Source organism: Chrysemys picta, chromosome 1, assembly GCF_011386835.1.
Source record: "Chrysemys picta bellii isolate R12L10 chromosome 1, ASM1138683v2, whole genome shotgun sequence".
In the NCBI taxonomy this organism is placed as follows: Eukaryota; Metazoa; Chordata; order Testudines; family Emydidae; genus Chrysemys; species Chrysemys picta.
In genome coordinates, this window is record NC_088791.1 from 121701870 (window position 1) to 121719579 (window position 17710).

The 17710-nt window shown below is 47.4% G+C and overlaps 1 protein-coding gene across 11 annotated transcripts in view; it reads right to left on the reverse strand.

Annotated features, from left to right (window-relative positions):
• Window positions 1-17710, reverse strand: part of DNAI7 (dynein axonemal intermediate chain 7) — a 50964-nt gene that overhangs the window by 523 nt on the left and 32731 nt on the right. For 10 of the 11 annotated variants that reach the window (XM_065568926.1, XM_005296634.4, XM_024103300.3 and 7 more), the window contains 6 exons: window positions 16664-16769; window positions 14232-14398; window positions 12926-13076; window positions 3288-3502; window positions 2350-2517; window positions 1975-2088 (listed from right to left, as the gene is read on the reverse strand). In XM_065568926.1, coding sequence (XP_065424998.1) covers window positions 1975-2088; window positions 2350-2517; window positions 3288-3502; window positions 12926-13076; window positions 14232-14398; window positions 16664-16769 — 921 coding nt within the window. The remainder of the gene's footprint in view (window positions 1-1974; window positions 2089-2349; window positions 2518-3287; window positions 3503-12925; window positions 13077-14231; window positions 14399-16663; window positions 16770-17710) is intronic. The other variant, XM_024103304.3, reaches the window with a different exon arrangement.

The window sequence follows — 17710 nt, forward strand, 5'->3', positions numbered from 1 at the left end:
TGGGATGCTCAGACCCAGGCTCCAGCTGAGACGCCTTGTGTAACTTTGGATCTAGCCCGAGGTGTCTCGATCAGAAGAGGTAAACTAGTGCCTGAGTCCAAAATTTAGATCCTCACAACCCACACTCAGTTTCTACTGATTAAAATCCCCATAGCGCCAAATGTCAGTGGGCATGTGCACCACTGCTTCAATCCTGCTGCTGAGTATGAGACTTAGTGAAATGTCTAGTCTGAGCTCTTGCATTTGTCTGTCGGGGGGCCTAATAGACTAGATGGCCTCAGATGTGTCTCTATACAATGCTTATGGGATCCAGCCCTGCACAAAACAGCAGAACGTGGTGTTTTCTCCAATCCTGCATGGGTTACAGCACTTCCAGTAGGAGGTGGGAAACCTAGATTCAAGCCCCTTTCTCCCCTCTGCCCCCTCACGCCCAGAAAGAGGAGCATGGATGTGAAACCTGGGTCTTTTGCATCCTGAGTGAATGTGCTAATCACTGTTTTTTGGATGTCAGGGGCCACCACAATTCTTTGTCAGAGCTGGCTAACTAGGTTTAGGCACCTAATTCCAGAAGAGAGGCTGTAAATTCTAAGTGGTGACTGAAAAGTCCCTTCCACTCTGCCTAAGGCACATACCCCTGTCCTCAGCATTTTGTATTGAATAAGTTTAGATGGTTCCCCACTCAGCTTGTTGGCTTTTGTGGGTCCTGTTCTAGGTACCCAGGGCTCCCCCAGGAAGGCCAATAGGAATCTTGCATATGTAACTATTTGTCCCTACACATCTAACAGCTCTAAACACACTGAGTCAAGCAACTCAGATTCCAGGATTAGCATCTCATATGTGATAATTACTATGAACATTGTAGTCTCCCTGTGATTGGACAGAAGATACCATAGCAATTCATAGCAATTCACTAATTCCTCTTGCGGATTCTTTGAAAGGTGGTGGTGTTAAAGTTGTCCCTTGTGAACTGAGCATTTATTTATCCTTCATCAAAGGCAAGGAAAGGGTGGGAATATTGTACAGACTCATTTAATTGATAATACTGTTAAAATTATTTGCCTTAGAGCTCCAAATTTACTAATGGCACTTAGTATCTAGCAAGTGGGAGTTACCAGCTGTTGTTTTGCACTGCCACGCATCTTACAGAACAGAATTACTCAACCTTGACAAAAGGATACTGTGTATATTAGCCTGTGGGGGGAGGGGGGCAGGAGAGAGCGTGTGTGTGTGTCTGCTAGTTTCCTGCCTCTCATGGGGGTAGGGGCAAATGTATGAACTAAAATAGCAAGGGGTTTATTATCTTATCTGCAGCCAGAGGCTGCAACTGAATCTGCCCTACATACCAGCCAAAAGAGCTCCTCTCTCTCCTAGCAGGGAACAGAAAATAAGTGAGGCAGGATCTCCCTTCTCTATGCCTTGAAAGAAGGGGATGTTAAAGATCTGACACCTGAGGTCTGCCTGCAAGAGGAGAACACTGGGGGCTGCTCTGAGGGGAAGGTGAGCTCAGGTTAGTTGGCCAACTAATAAAACCGTCCATATCTAATGGATAATAGAGGACTCTGACTCAGCCTACCTTTTGAATGAAAATCCTTTTTGTACCCACCTATAGAGCTAGAGAAACCAGGTAGCCCTGGACTGCTCTAAACTTTCATAACCAAGCTAACAGTTATATATGCCAGGTGACCTGTAAAGCAGAGTAATGGAAGACCAAAGAGATGCAATCTCAATAGCCAAATGACTGTTACTTAGGAAAGGCATGGGTGAGTACACCAGGGGCCAGCCCTTAGAGAATCAGTGTAGGACACTAAGTTTTGTAAAACTTCCAAAAGCAGCTAATTCTAAAGCTATTAAAACTGCCAGGCCAGAGCCCTGCTCTGAGAAAGGTCATGAGCTACCTGTAGTTCAATGTTGCTTATCTAGTCTTACGTTACATTATTCTGGATTGTTTCTGTGGACTAAGTCTAAAAGAGCAACCTTAAAAACTACTTGATCTTGACCAGATGCCAGATTCCACTTGCTCCAACTGAAAGCAAAAGCAGATGCAACCAGCGCCATCTGTTGATAAGTTGTGAATTCTGCTAGTGGAGTCTGTAACATAAAGGGTACAAATCAGAAACCACGGATCCAACAAATCACCCCACTTTATACTAGACTACCATACTGAAAAGCAAGTTGCGCTCAAAAGACAGTGGGCCAGATTCTGGTTCCTGGTCCTTTGGGTGGCTCTGCAAGCTGTCTTACCCAGGTACCCGTGGGTTCTGGGTGGTGTAGATCCACCTTTGTGTCAAAAAATGTTGTCTACAAGTAGAAAATTGGATTTAAAAAAAAAATAGTTCATAGCTGTCTCACCTTCTTGTTCACGCAGACGTACTTGTAAGAGTAGTCTGATGGGAAAATGTTCACACCAGCCTTTTTCAAAGCAATGATCAGGTCAATTAGAGATGTCCATTTTCCCGTCAAGTGGGAAAGTTGTTCACTCCCATCCACCATGACTGAAGACAGCATACACTGATTACCCTGTTGCACAATGCAATAAAAACACGTTTTTTCTCCAGATCCTAAGTCCCATAGTGACTACTTTATAAATACCTCTGATGCATAGACATTCACCTGCACCCCATATCCCCAGCACTACCAACCAATAGCAGCCAGGACCAAAACTTCAAGTGGGGGTGTGTGCAGACTGGGAAGGAGGCATGTTTGCTATTGCCTAGCACTTAATCTGCTCTGTTCACCCCTGCCTCTAGAATGTTCCTCGCCTCGAGAGCTTAAGCAGTGCGTCAGCACATTGCCCCCATAGTGGATCTTAATTCAGCTGGCAGATACCTGTCAGATTTTGAGGGTAACTAGAAGGTAGATTTGTATGTGTAAGTCAGAGGAGGAGATTTTACACTGAGCAAGTAGCATTAAAATAGCAGATTAGTTGAAGAGCTGCCTTTTAAGACTCCTAAAATAAAGGGGGAAAGAGGGGTAATTTGTGGAGAGTTGTGCTTTGTAAGATGGCCCTAAATTTAACATGGGATGGTGGGAGCTGCAGCTTTCAAAATACATTCATTAGAACTCTGTTAGCAGTATGCTGCCTGCTGGGCAAAAACCTAGGCTAAAGCACCAGTTCTATTCCCTACCCTGCACCTTCCCAATTCCAGGAAGGGGGGGGGGTCAATACACAAATATCCTCACGCTTTCATCCTTACTAGGGCAGCCTGAACTCAATCATTAGCTCTGATAATGGCCTAAATAACCATTGCATGTTATTGGAGTTGCATGTATCAAGACATGTACTGTACCTTAATTTGCATTTGAACGTCTGCAAAGGCTGTAACAACCGTGAAAAGTAATTCATCTGTGCCATTAGGTCTCAGTTCCCATGACTGGTATGGCATATTGAGGTGAGCATCCTGAATCAGTGTGATTGTATAAAAAGCATCCATCTCAAAAGAGATTTGTTTCTCTTTCATTTTGTACTTTATGTCACTGATACCATCAGTTCTCCATTGTTTGCCTATATTGTATATTAAAAAAAAAGAGAGGAAAAAATTGTTAGCGCTGCTGCTTTTGGTAGTGGTAGTACAATACATCACATTTACCTGGGGTCAAGTGGTATGCTGAGCTCTGGAGAATATTAGGCATATAATACAGATAATAACTGTTAAGAGAAAGATAGTCTTACAATTGGTATCAAAATTTCTCCCTAGCCTAAAAATGATAACTTAAAATGAAAACATGGATGATGGTGCAGCTAACAGTCTGGGAGCTCATTTATAATAAATACAACTCTCGAACATTAACAGAGTCAAATTCCACTTTATTACATTAATGTAAACCAGGAATAACTTTACTGAAGTCCAGTGGGGTTACTTTGGATTAACACTGGTGTGAGAACAGTGTTTGGCCTTTTAAATATATATGATTGGAAAGTAGAATTTGGCTCAAGATAGATTTATATACTATAATCTAAATTTTCTAGCTGTAATTTTTCTCATAACCATCAATGAGTACTGTTACACTGTTGCAACTAAAATAAATGGCACAGAGGAACTGCAGCGCTATTAATGGTAAATTAGTTCTATTCAAGCAGGCTATTGTAATTTGGTTGTTTGCACATTGAGGGGAAAAAACGGTTAGTTACCTCTCATAACCGTTGTTCTTTGAGATGTGGTGCTCATGTCCATTCCATGTTAGGTGTGTGTGCTCGCCACATGCACGGATGCCAGAAGTTTTTCCCCAGTGGTATTCATAGGGCCGGCTCTGGCACCCTCTGGAGTGGCATGGGTATACGCTGGTGTAAGAGGTGCCATTGCCCCTCCTTCAGTTCCTTCTTGCTGGAACTCCGACAGAGGGGTAGGAGGGTGGGTCATGGAATGGATGTGAGCAACACATCTCAAAGAACAACAGTTACGAAAGGTAAGTAAAGGACAGTTACCTGTTCCGTGACTGGCGTTCTTCGAGATGTGTTGCTCCTGTCTATTCCACGTGCACCGGTGCCGGAAGTTTTTCCCTTAGCAGCATCTGTAGTGGGGGAGCACAGCTGCGACCCCTGGAGTGGCGCCGACATATCGTGCCATAAAGGGGGCTGCGTGCTCCCCCCACCCTCAGTTCCTTCTCGCCAGACAACTCCGACAGAGGGGAAGGAGGATGGGATGTGGAATAGACAGGAGCAACACATCTCGAAGAACGCCAGTTACGGAACAGGTAACTGTCCTTTCTTCTTCTAGTGATTGCTCCTGTGTATTCCACAGTAGGTGATGTGACGGGTTGGATCACAGAAACCCCCTTGGGAGCTGCCACTTAATGTACCAAGACTACCTCTGCTCCTGTTTTCCCTGCCAGCTCAGGACTTCAGCACCCTGTCTTGCTGAGCCAGACACTCCCGTCTGCTCCAACACAGACCCAGGGTCTGAATAACTTGCCACAAAGCTGCAAGTTTACCTGAAAACAGCTCACAGAAGCGTGCTCGTCTTTAGCACTCAGATGCCCAACTCCCAATGGGGTCTAAACCCAAATGAATCCGTTTTATCAACTCATATATTGTTCGTCCTCTATAACACTGATAGAGAGATATGCACAGTTGTTTGCTCCCCCAGGTATTAATACATACTCTGAGTTAATTAATGAGGAAAAAAGTGATTTTATTAAATACAGAGAATAGGATGTAAGTGGTTCCAAGTAGTAACAGACAGAACAAAGTAAGTCACCAAGCAAAATAAAATAAAATGCGCAAATCTATGTCTAATCAAACTAAATACAGATAAGTTCCTCACCAGTTTCAGAATGCTCCCTTTTACAGGCTAAGCTCCTTTTAACCTGGGTCCAGCAATCACTCACACCCTTTGTCCTTTCTTCCAGTTTCCTTCAAGTATACTCTGAGGGGGGGGTGGTGGGGGGGCGGTGGTGGTGGTGGTGGAGAGGCTCCTTCCTTAGCCAGCTGAAGACAAAATGGAGGGGTCTCCCATGGGTTTAAGTAGACTCTCTCTTGTGGGTGTAGACCCCCCCTCCTCCCTCCTATGCAAAGTCCAGCTCCAAGATGGAGTTCTGGAGTCACCTGGGCAATTCACATGTCCCTGCATGACTCAGTCTTTACAGGCTGAAGCCATTGTCCACATGGTATCTTGTATGTCTCCAGGAAGACTTCTTATGTGGATTGGAGCATTACAAGATGCATTGTTCCCCAAGTGCTTCCTGATCAGGTACTTAACCTTGCAATTCCTTCCTAAAGAAACTGACCAAATGCCTCACAAAGCTTACTTAGAAACCAAGCAAGTATACAGCCCATATTCTTAACCTCAAGTAGAAAATGATATATGTGTACAAATAGGATGAATAGATATAGTAGACCATAACCTTTATGGAGATATGTTACATGGCACAGGCAGCACAAAACATATTCCAGTTATGTCATACATACATTTATAAGTACCTCCCCCCATAAAGCCTTATGGGGTACACTGTCACAGGTGACTCCAAGCTGTACCTGACGGAGGTGGGTAGGAGTTCTAAATGATAACGGTTAAGGGTTACCCAGGCGGAGCATCGCCCTACCAAACCCGGCGTCGTCCCATGCTTGGGAGATGATCACATAGTGCGATGCAAAAGTATGGACAGAAGATCATGTAGCAGCCCTGCAGATGTCCTGAATAGGGACATGAGCCACATAGGCCGCTGACGAGGCCTGGACTCTCGTTGAATGCGCCTTAACAATAGGAGGCGGGGAAACCCCTGCCAGGTCGTAACAGGTGCAAATGCACAAGATGATCCAGCGGGAGATCCGCTGGGTGGAAACCGATTGCCCACTCGCACTCGGCCGTAGCAATGAAAAGCTGAGGGGATTTTCGGAATGGCCTTGTTCAATCTAAGTAAAAGGCCAGCACTCTACGCACATCTAGCATGTGTAGGCATTGTTCCTCATTGGAGGAATGGGGCTTAGGATACAGGACTGGCAGGAAAAATGTCCTGATCCATATGAAATGCTGAGACCACTTTCGGTGGGAAGGCCGGGTGCGGGGCGAAACTGGACCTTCCCCCTTATGGAAGACAGTGTACGGGGGATCCGAGGTAAGCTCCGAAACCCTGCAGGCTGAGGGTTAGCCACCAAAAACGCCACTTTCTCAGATAAGTGGGACCAGGAGCAAGTGGCCAAGGGCTCAAAGGGAGGTCCCATGAAGCGTGACAGCACCAGGTTCAGGTCCCAAGGAGGAACCGGGGGTCTAGCATAAGGGAACGCTCTGTCCAAACCCTTTAAAAATCTGGAAGTCATGTGGTGGGAGAACACTGACTGTCCCGCCACCGGAGGGTGGAAGGCCGAAATGGCCGCCAGGTGCACCCTGATCGAGGAGGGAGCCAGCCCTTGGGTCCTAAGGGACAGGAGGTAGTCCAGGACCAGCTGGAGCAGAGCGGACGCGGGGGAGGAACCTCTCTCCCTCGCCCATGAGGAGAACCGTTACCACTTAGCCAGGTAGGCCCTCCGTGTGGACGGCTTCCTGCTTTCAAGCAGGACCCATCTAACAGCCTCGGTACACCTCCCCTCCTCCGCATCTAGCCACAGAGCAGCTATGCTGTCAGGTGGAGTGGGGCCAGGTTGGGATGGAGGAGACGACCTCTCTCCTGGGAGAGGAGGTCTGGGCGGAGCGGCAGCCTGTGAGGGGGGGGCCACCAAGAGCTGCAGTAAGGTCCCGTACCAATGTTGACAGGCCCAATCCGGGGCTATCAGGATAATTCTCGCCCCGTCTGACTTCACCTTCTGTAGGACCCTGCCTAAGAGGGGGAAGGGCGGGAAGGCATACATCAGGGGCCCCAATCAATTAAGCAGGACCGCGTCCGTCATGGCCCCATCGCCTTCTATCACGCTGGAGCAGAACCTGGGACACAAGCGGTTCTGGGCAGTGGCGAATAGGTCTACCTGGGGAGTACCCCACTGAAGGAAGATTCATTCTGCCACCTCCCTGTGCAGGACTACTTGTGTTGTTGTGAGAACACCCTGCTCAGGCGATCCGCGAGCGTGTTGCTCTCGCCGGGTAGGTGGAACGCTCGGAGGAGGATGTTGTGGGCTATACAGAACTCCCACAGGAGCTGGGCTTCCTGGCATAAGGCCTTGGAGCGCGTGCCCCCTTGCCTGTTGATGTAATACATTGCGGTGGTATTGTCCGTGAGGACTCTGACCACCTTCCCTTATACGCACTGACATTTATGTGCAGGGACAGTTCCTCGGGTGACCACATACCCTGGGTCCTGAAGTCCCCCACGTGGGCTCCCCAGCTCAGGTCCGAGGCATCCGACACTAGATCTAGCGACAGAGAGGGCTCTCGGAAGGGGATACCCCGGAGCATGTTGCTCAGGAGGGCCCATCGTTGGAGGTCTGCAACCACCGTTGGCGGCACCGTGACAACCTTGTCCAGGCTGTCCCTGGCCTGGGAATAGTGGGAGGCTAACCAGAGTTGGAGGGGCCTCATCCGGAGCCTGGCATGTCGCACCACTGAGGTGCATGTTGCCATGTGGCCGAGGATTTGAAGGCACATCCGAGCCGTGGTTACCAGGAAGGCCGTGACCGAGTCGATGAGGCCTTTGAGTGCCTCGAACCTGTCCGTTGGAAGGGAGGCCGTGGCCACCTGGGAATCCAGCAGCACTCCTATGAATTCTATGCACTGGACCGGAACTAACGTGGATTTCTCCTCGTTTACCACTAGGCCTAGATTTGAGCAGGTGCGTAGCAGTTATTTGCTGCTGCACCTGGGACCGGGACTCGCCCTTGAGCAGCCAATCATCCAGGTAGGGAAAGATCTGCAACCCTCTCCTCCTGAGGTGGGCCGCTACCACCGCTCCACCTCGTGAAGACCCTGGGGGCCGTCGAGAGGCCAAAGGGGAGGACCGTAAACTGGTAGTGGTCCTGGCCCATCAGGAAATGGAGGAAGCGCCTGTGACCCTTGAAAATATGGATGTGGAAGTACGCATCCTGGAGGTCCAGCGCTGCAAACCAATCCCCCAGGTCTAGGGAGGGAATAATAGAGGCTAGGGACACCATGCGGAATTTGCAACGAACCAAGAACTGGTTGAGCTTCCGCAAATCGAGGATGGGCCGAAGCCCGCCCTTCGCCTTCGGGATAAGGAAATACCTGGAGTAAAACCCCTCGCCCCGGAATTCCCAAGGTACCCTCTCCACGGCTCCCAGGGAGAGGAGGCACTGTACCTCCTGATCTAGGAGGACCACATGTTCCGGGTCCTCTGCCGACCCCGTGGCCGGAGGGCAACTGGGAGGGGGTGAAACAAACTGCAACCTGTACCCCAGGGATATAGTGTTGAGGACCCAGCGGTCTGTGGTAATATGGAACCATTGCAGACTGAAGGCAGGTAAATGATTGGCAAACCTGAACTTTATTAACTGGGGGGGGGTTTAACCTGGCAACAGGCCCCGTAACCCCCCGCAAGCAGTCAAAAACGCCGCTTCCCTGGCCTCCTGGCCTTAGAGGGCCCTAGACGAGGAGCCAAACGGGATTGGCGTTGTGATTGGCGCCTCTGCTCCCATTGCTTCTTAGGTGGGGGCTCATATCTGCCTGGAGCCTGTGGAGCAGAGGTGTGAGGCCTGGGCTTGTCCTTGGCCAGCGGGACGTACAGGCCCAGCGTCTGCAGGGTGGTACGGGAGTCTTTCATCCCGTGCAGATGCGTGTTTGTTTGATCTGCAAACAGGGGCCGACCATCGAATGGCAGGTCCTGCATGATTGACTGGGACTCAGCCGATAGTCCAGAGAGCGAAAGCCAGGACGCCCTTCTCATGGAGATCGCTGCAGCCATCGAACGAGCGGCCGAGTCTGCCGCATCGGAGGCCGCCTGGAGCGCTGCTTTAGCCGCCGCCGCACCTTCCTCAACTAGAGCCCGGAACTCCTTCCTGTCCTGCTCGTGAAGAGAAGGCTCAAATTTGGGCAGGGATCCCCAAAGGTTAAAATCACATCTGCTCAAGACTGCCTGATGGTTGGCCACTCTGAGCTGAAAGCTCGCAGATGAATAAACCTTTCTTCCAAAGGAATCCAGCCTGCGAGCGTCTTTGTCCTTGGGGGTGGGAGCGGGTTGGCCGTGTCTCTCCCGGTGGTTCACAGACTCCATCACTAGAGAGTTCGGAGTTGGGTGGGAGTAGAGGTACTCGTGCCCCTTTGTGGGCACAAAGTACTTCCGTTCGGCCTTTTTGGAGATAGGACCCAGGGATGCTGGGGTTTGCCAGAGGCCAGTAGTGATATTAGCCACCCCCTGATGGAGCGGGAGGGCCACATGTCCCGGGGTTGAGGAGGTAAGAACATTGAACAACGTGTCCGATGGTTCCTCCATCTCCTCGGCCTGGAGCTGGAGGTTCGATGCCACCCTCCTGAGTAGCTCCTGGTGGGCCTTGAAATCCTCCTGAGAGACCGGAGGAAGTGGAGCCACGGAGTCATCCGGTGCCGAAGAGGTCGGTGCCGCGGTGTCATCTGCACCCGGCTGTATCGGTAGCTCGACGTCCTGACCCGGGGCCCGAGTCGGTGCTGGAGGGTCCCATTGCCTCATCACGGTGCCGAGGCAGCGACATCGGCTGGGCCTGGGATGCTCCCGCCACGGAGCGGGGTCCCGGCGGTGCCGGTGCCTGGGGCCACGGTGCCCACTGGCACCACTGTCCCTGCCAGGGAACCCCCTGGGATGCGAGGGGGCCCGGTAGGGCCAGCTGGTCCTGCGGCACCGAGCGGCTCGATGAGGGGTGGCTACGTGCCGAGGCGGAGGTCCGGGACGAGCGAACAGTGCCGTAGGAACGGCTGGATCGGTCCCGAACATGACGTCTCCAGCCCCTGGAGGAGGACAGGTAGGAGTCGGGAGTGCTGTCCCTGTAATCCCTCCGGCGCCCAAGACTACGACGCCTCGGTGCCTGGGACTCCCGTGACGAGCTCCAGGCATAGCTCCTTCCACGGCGGGTGCCGGTGCATGAACGGCGGTGCCGACGATGACGAGACCTGTCCCTGCGGGCAAGGCTCAAAGAGAAGCAGCTGCCTCTTAGTGCCTCCCCTACGGTCTCCCGGAGTGGAGGAGGAAAGCTCGCTCGCAGACGACCCTGCTCACGGCATGGAGGCGCACCGTGGTCCGCGGCTCGGCCCTCCAACTCGGGATGGTGCCTCGACCTCAGAGATGTCCGGAGAAGGTTGATGGGCACTGAGCGAAGGCTTCCCACGGGATCGGGGGCCCGCCTGGAGCGGCGCTCCCGGTACCGGAAGCGTCATGACGTCGCACACGGCTTCAGTTGCCTCCGGCGTTGAAGGCATTCTCACCTCTGGCAAGGTGCGCATGGACGGCACCGGACTATTCCGCTCCACCCGAGTCGGAGGTCTCAGTCCCGATGGGGATCGTGGGCTGTCCGGCGCGGGTCTAGCCTCACCCCATTCTTTCTCCCGGCGCCGCTGAGTCTTCCCTTGCTTCTTAGAAGGGGAACGGTGCCGGCTCGTCGATGGGGCCTCGCTGCGCGCCAACGACGCAGTACCGGCCGCGGAATCAGGATGGCGCTCCGGGGGCTCTTCGCTGCGCCATGACGAGGCGGTGCCCGGCGCGGGGTCGGCTCAACACGCCAGTGCTGGGGCCAACGCCAACTCCATTAGGAGAGCTCGGAGTTGGATCTCACGCTCCTTCTTTGTTCGCGGCTTGAAGGAGCAGCAAATTTTACACTTCTCATTAATGTGAGCCTCGCCCAGACAGCGAAGACACTGAGTGTGTGGATCGCTTCTGGGCACAGAATTGTGACAAGAGTTGCACGACTTGAAGCCTGGGCCACGGGGCATGCCCCGAGCCCGGCACTAACAGAGAAAAGATCAACAAGTAACTTCAGTGAAAGCTGGATACCACTAAGGCTAGAAATGCTGCAGCAAAGCTGGAGCACAAAGTTCCGACTACCTTCACTGGCGGCAAGAAGGAACTGAGGGTGGGGGGAGCACGCAGCCCCCTTTATGGCGCGATATGTCGGCGCCACTCCAGGGGCCGCAGCGGTGCTTCCCCACTATGGATGCTGCTAAGGGAAAAACTTCTGGCACCGGTGCACGTGGCGAGCACGCACACCTACTGTGGAATAGACAGGAGCAATCACTCGAAGAAGAACCTTTTTTTTTTTTCTTCGAGTGATTGCTCATGTCCATTCCATGTTAGGTAACTCACAAACAGTACCTCTGGAGGTGGGTCAGGAGCTCATGGATGCGTTGATTACAACACCGCTCTACCGGAGCCAGCGTCGTCTCAGACCTGCTGGGTGATCGTATAATGGGTCGTGAAGGTATGGACAGATGACTACGTTGCAGCCCTGCAGATGTCCTGGATCAGAACATGAGCCAGGAAGCTGCTGACGATGCCTGTGCTCTTGTTGAATGAGCTGTTACTATCGGCGGCAGAGTAGAGAAGAACCACTGGTACAATTGCTTGCCAAAGCAAAAGGATGTTCCAGCACCATCACTGGTGGTAAGAAGGAACTGAAGGTGGGGGGAGGGCTGCCGGTGCCTCTTATTGCGCGTCACTCCAGAGGGTGCCAGAGCCAGCCCTACGGCTACCACTGCGGGGAAAACTTCTAGCACCGGTGCATGTGGTGAGCACACACACCTAACATGGAATGGACATGAGCAAGCACTGGAAGAACAACATATTTACTACAACTGACCAAAAACCTTTGGACAAAACATTTTTTCACAGGGATTTACCAATTTATTGAAATCAAAACGTTCTGCAGACGCCGTTCAATTTTGATTAAGTTATCTCCAGAAACAAGGCAAATTCTGAAACCAGGACTTCCACGGTCTGGCACCCAGGGACGCCAGGATCTGCAGTGCCAGGACAGCATTCCAGGCAGACTGACTCAGATCTAGGATTCAATCCCCTTTCACAGAGAATTTTGGGCTTTTATTCCTAATCAGAATGAAATTAAATACTGAAAAATTGAAATCTTTCACAAAATGAAATACCTTTCTCTGTCTTGCTCTAATATTTACACTATATGGGAGCTAAAACATGTAAACCCAAACAGTAAAACAGAGATAATAGCCTATCATCATTTTAGAAAGATTTTTTTAATGGAGCCAATTGCCAAGAGATATCATTGAATGAGGACTGAAACACTATACAACATTTTCCTTACTTCTAAATAATTTACAGAATAAAGACTGTTTGAATAAGGGAGCAACAAAATCTTGAGTCTATTAGAAATTCTGCACCAATTGAATGTTAAGCTTTCAAAAATCAAAGGATAATGAACAGCGAAGGGCCCATACCAAACTCTGGATCTGAACTGGATCTCATCTTTATAATGGGACTTGCCAAAGTCTGAGTTCCAAATACTCCATGAACTTTGGAAAAATTAAAATCCAGATCTGAATTCTGGGACTTGAACTTAAGAAAGGTTTTTGGATTTAGCATGTGTGTGTAACAGCTGGCTGAAGACTTACTGTACCTGCAGAATCCCATCTGGCAACCATAGGTTCCTCAAAAAATATCACACTGTCAAGAAGTCTAAGAATCACCCCTATACGTGGATATGTGGCATCTTCAGTTTCTTCTGATTCTGGAGGATACGGATATGTCTCCAATCCTACGTCGAGTAACTTTGATGGGGAGGTGAAGAAAAGAGAAAATGTCAACAGCAATAGACTACTAAATTTTGTAAGCCACTTTGGTCCTCTGTAGAGTTCAATAAAATACAATTTAAAGAGCTAAAAACTTTATATAACATTTGATAATTCTACACATCTGTGTAACTTTGAAAATTACACTTTGCTTCTTCTGCATCTTCCATCTGAGGATCTCAAAGGGCTTTCTACAAACACTGTACAGCCACAGAGAGGGGCAACAGCTATTACTCCAGCCCATATGTATGACATTCAAGTACTGCCTGCACTGGGGGCTGTATTGCAGCTCTACATGAAGGTGCTGGGTTAGGGATGGGGAGTTATATGTCTCAGTCCCCCAGTGAACATATTTACTTGAGCTAGATGCAGTTTATGTAAACTATGTCTATTAATGAGATGAGTATCACAAAAATCCTGTGATGCAGGTAAATGTGATCTCAAATTTTACAATTGGGAAACTTAGGCATGTTGCCCAAGGACCATAAAGTCTTCAGCAGAGCCTGGAATTAAACTCAAAGCTCTGTTATCACAATCATAGGCTTTAACACATCCTTCTGTTTATAAAATGAAGCAAGGACTTCCTTTTCCTTTAACCACCATCTTTAGGAGCATTTTCAAATGCAGTGATTTCAGGTGTCTGTGCTACCTCCATTTAACAGAACTGGCTGTGTGAATACCTGTCTGAATGCATACACATCCATTATATGGATGCCACAGTTATATAAGAAAGTTTGCAGGTGCAACTGAGGAGCATGATTTGAAAACTCAGCTTTTAATCTCAGTGCACAGAAACTCAAAGGATAGAATAGGGTGACCAGATGTCCTAATTTTATCGGGACTGTCCCGATATTTGCTTATTTGTCCCACGTCCCGACCTACCTTTGGTCGGGACGCAAATTTTTTTTTTGCTCCGCCCCTCCACACACCCTCCCCTTCCCCCCCTCCTCCCCCCCCCTCCCCCCGCGTCCCGATATTTCACCTGTGTGATCTGGTCACCCTAGGATAGAACTGTTTGTTTATACTGTGTGAACTCTATATTGACAAATCTCCAGAACTGTGGCAACTCTTTCCAGGGTAATCAGAACTAAAAGAGATTCATTGGGTGCAATTTTGCTTCAGATCTTGACCTACTTCCACCATGGTCCAGCCTTTGATTTGTTTGGCTTGAGGTGGGAGCTTCAGTGCATCAATAAGGTACACTCCACCCACTGGTGTGAACTGGTGCAAATCAACTACATTTTCGCCAATTATCTCTTCTTCTTTTTCATCAGTGGCCACCTGCAGTGGTGCAACCTGAACTAAATAACAACCAAACCATGTATTAATTCAATGTCTGAATAAAGTACCAAGATTTCAAATCCCAAATGCTTTTTGCACATACAGCATCTAAATATGTACTTAAATGGCTTTCTACGCTGCAATATCTCAGCGCCACCTTCTGGTGGTCTATGGATTTTTTAAAGGATTCACTGGAATGGATAAAACTAGACAGGCAACAAAAATGAATAGAAGGCTTATTCGGGGCTGGACTTAGGTTTTGTGGGGCCTTAAATTAAGAACTGTAGGGCCCCCAATTATAATTAGGCATATGGCTGATGTGCTACCTATGGGCACTTGGAGTTCCTTTGTAACCAAGGCATTCTGTAGCTGCTTAGACTATGACCACCAATGGATTTACTAGTCCATACCTAATGATTACACCATCTTCTTAGGTTTTTAGTACTGAGATTTTGAAGAGAAGGGTGCATTTCTCCTACTACTAGGCCCTGATTCTGTAAGTGACTTCACAGGTCTGCTCAAGCAGATTCACCTACAGAATCAGGGTCTTGGGTATAATCTGTGCAACCTCAATAAACGCAGTGGAGTTTCACAACAGTAAATGACAGTAGAATCTGGTCTGGAGTCAGTGAGGTTGCACTGGTTATAACTAACAGGGAGAACTTGGCCCCCATGTTATATAAAATCCTACAGGAGTTATGGAAAGTGCATGCTATAGGGGTTATGGAAAGTGCATGTAGGGCAAACATGGGGCCACAAACTGAAGTTAGAAAAGGAAGATGCTTAACACAGTAGGGGATGGAGGGTGATGAATTTGTGGTTCAAAATTCTTTAGAGAATCCGAAATGGCAGAGTAGAGGAAATTCCTTACCAAAATTCTTAAGAGACTTTCCAGTGGTGAATGTTTTTTAAAAGTTCTAAGCACTTAAAGAAAATAATATAGGATTTTCACCCTCTAACAATATGTAGGTGGCTGGATGGTCACTAGCAATGTTCAAAATGCATGAAAAATAGGTTATTAGGTATCATAATATAAGGAAAACAATTTATTATGAGGATCCACTTAAACTCTGTTCAATAACACAAGATAAAGTAACTACTATAAAACTTACTAAATAAAAGACTATATTTTTTTAAAATGAGATAATCTCAACAAATTAAAAATATCAAGTGTGATGTGTTTCCAGGTCTTTTTTAGAGTGAGATGGGAAAGGGTTGCTAGTTTCATATGAATATTATATATGCTCACATATTGTATGTAGTTTTTATAGTATACTGTGCGCATACTACTATATTTAATAGTATAATATACTAATCTATGTAGTAAATCCACTGTACTATTTACTACAACTTTGGCTTTCCTTTTTTTTAATTAAAAAAAAAACCAAACTTCTTCTAAACAAAGCTAAATACTTGTTCTCCCAAGCTAAATCATTAAGATCTTTTTTAACTCTTGTAAAAATATATTCAAATAGAGAAGACACTTTGCTCTTTACATACTTTTTCACACTAAAACAATGAAGAAAAAAGACCTTAAACAAATACAGATAATTATACCATTTCTCGGCACAGGTCTTAGTTAATATTAAGCCTGGGATTTTTAAAGGCACTTAAGAGAGATAAATGCCTAAAATCCACTCCTTGGAAAAATCCCAGGGGAAATACGTACCTGGGTCATCCCTAGATGTGAACCTGAAAGTTTGGTTGCTGGGGCAGCACCTACAGGAAAGTTCTTTTAAACAGGTAAAAGGCTCTATTACTCAGATAATCAATGCTACAGTCATCTTGTTTTAGAAGAAAGTGTAAGAAATAAATCAATGTTTTTACTAAACTGAAGGATCTAAAAGTGTTGGAGAAATTGATGGCTGATTTATATGAGAAAGAAGACTACAACTAGCAATGATCTCTTTCCTGGGATTATGGCCCTGATTCAGCTAAGCACTTAAGCATCTTACTTAAGTACATGCTTAAGTAAGGAAGCATTCCTGGGCTCCCAGTTATGCATAAGCTTCAATAACTGACAATCTCAGCCTAACTCAGAAACAAGGGAAGAACCTTATTCACTCACGACAGATACCTAGCTAGAATCTCAAGACACTTGTATGTATTATATTTTATAAATATATAAAATGAGAGCAATATCTACAACATCTTTGTTCTGTCCATGTAGGTGTCGGTGCTACATTATATACACTGGTTTTGTATGCTCCAATGTTTGCCTAGAGTAAAATCAGAAGTTTAAAAATGTATATAATTATGCAATACTGTATGTAAAATTTGAGTACCTCCTGAAATGGTGCTAACATTTTCTAATTTCTTATCAGATTCCTCTTCTAGCTTCTCATTTTCACCAGGATCGATTTTAGTGCTGTCTTTGAAAGAGATGGCACTCTATTTAAAAAACAAACATATAAAAACAAAATATAGTGTTTTTGAGACAGTGAGACAGGCGCAATTAAAAATAGTGTAGCTTCTTTGTGAAAATGAAAACCTCGGGAGAATGAGTAAGGTCCTCATTATGCAATGAGATGTGCATGAAGCTCACTGGAGGAATGGGGCCATAGTGTAGGAATATCCAGAATGCATCATTATGGCACTCTTCTTTTTTTTGCTAGCTGACAAAACCAGGTTTTGGTACAAAAACATTGTCTCAGGCAGTCTGGATTTTGTCAAAGTAAGGTAATCAGCTTTACATATTAATATATAAATAGCGAGAACACGTTTGCATTTCTATAGCAGCTTCCCTCCAAAAATCCCAAAGCACTTTTCAAATATTAATGAATTCAGCCTCACAGCACTATGTGAAGTAAATATCACTAGCCTCATTTTTCTGATGAGAAAGCTAATGCAGGGCGAAAGACAGGAACTGTAATAGAAACAAACATAGAATTCAGATATCCTGACTCTTTCGTTTGTACCTACCCTATGAGACTTTTCATACCTCTCATTGTTTTCCCTTTTCACAAAGTTATTGTAAGTTTTGGATTTTCATCCTAGATGTGCCCTCACCCCTGTTGTGCCAGACTTCTGAGAGGCATAGTAATGGGGAAAGTAGCCGGGCACTTATTGCATGTTTGTTCCCCCTCTGCTAGACAGAGCTAAAGTGCTTCTCCGTATACACTGTGTGAGGGAATTGTGGCAAGAGGCAGCCTGCAGACTTGTATGGAATGCCTGCCCTGCAGGGGAACAGAGAGAGACCATGCAGCAGCAGAAAGAGGGACAGAACTAGAGAAAAAAATGGGGGAAGAAAAAAACTAAGGGCAAACAGAACTATAAAAGATATCCCAGGTGAGCAACTGGCGTTCAGAGAAGCGGATCCCTGAGGTGGGAAC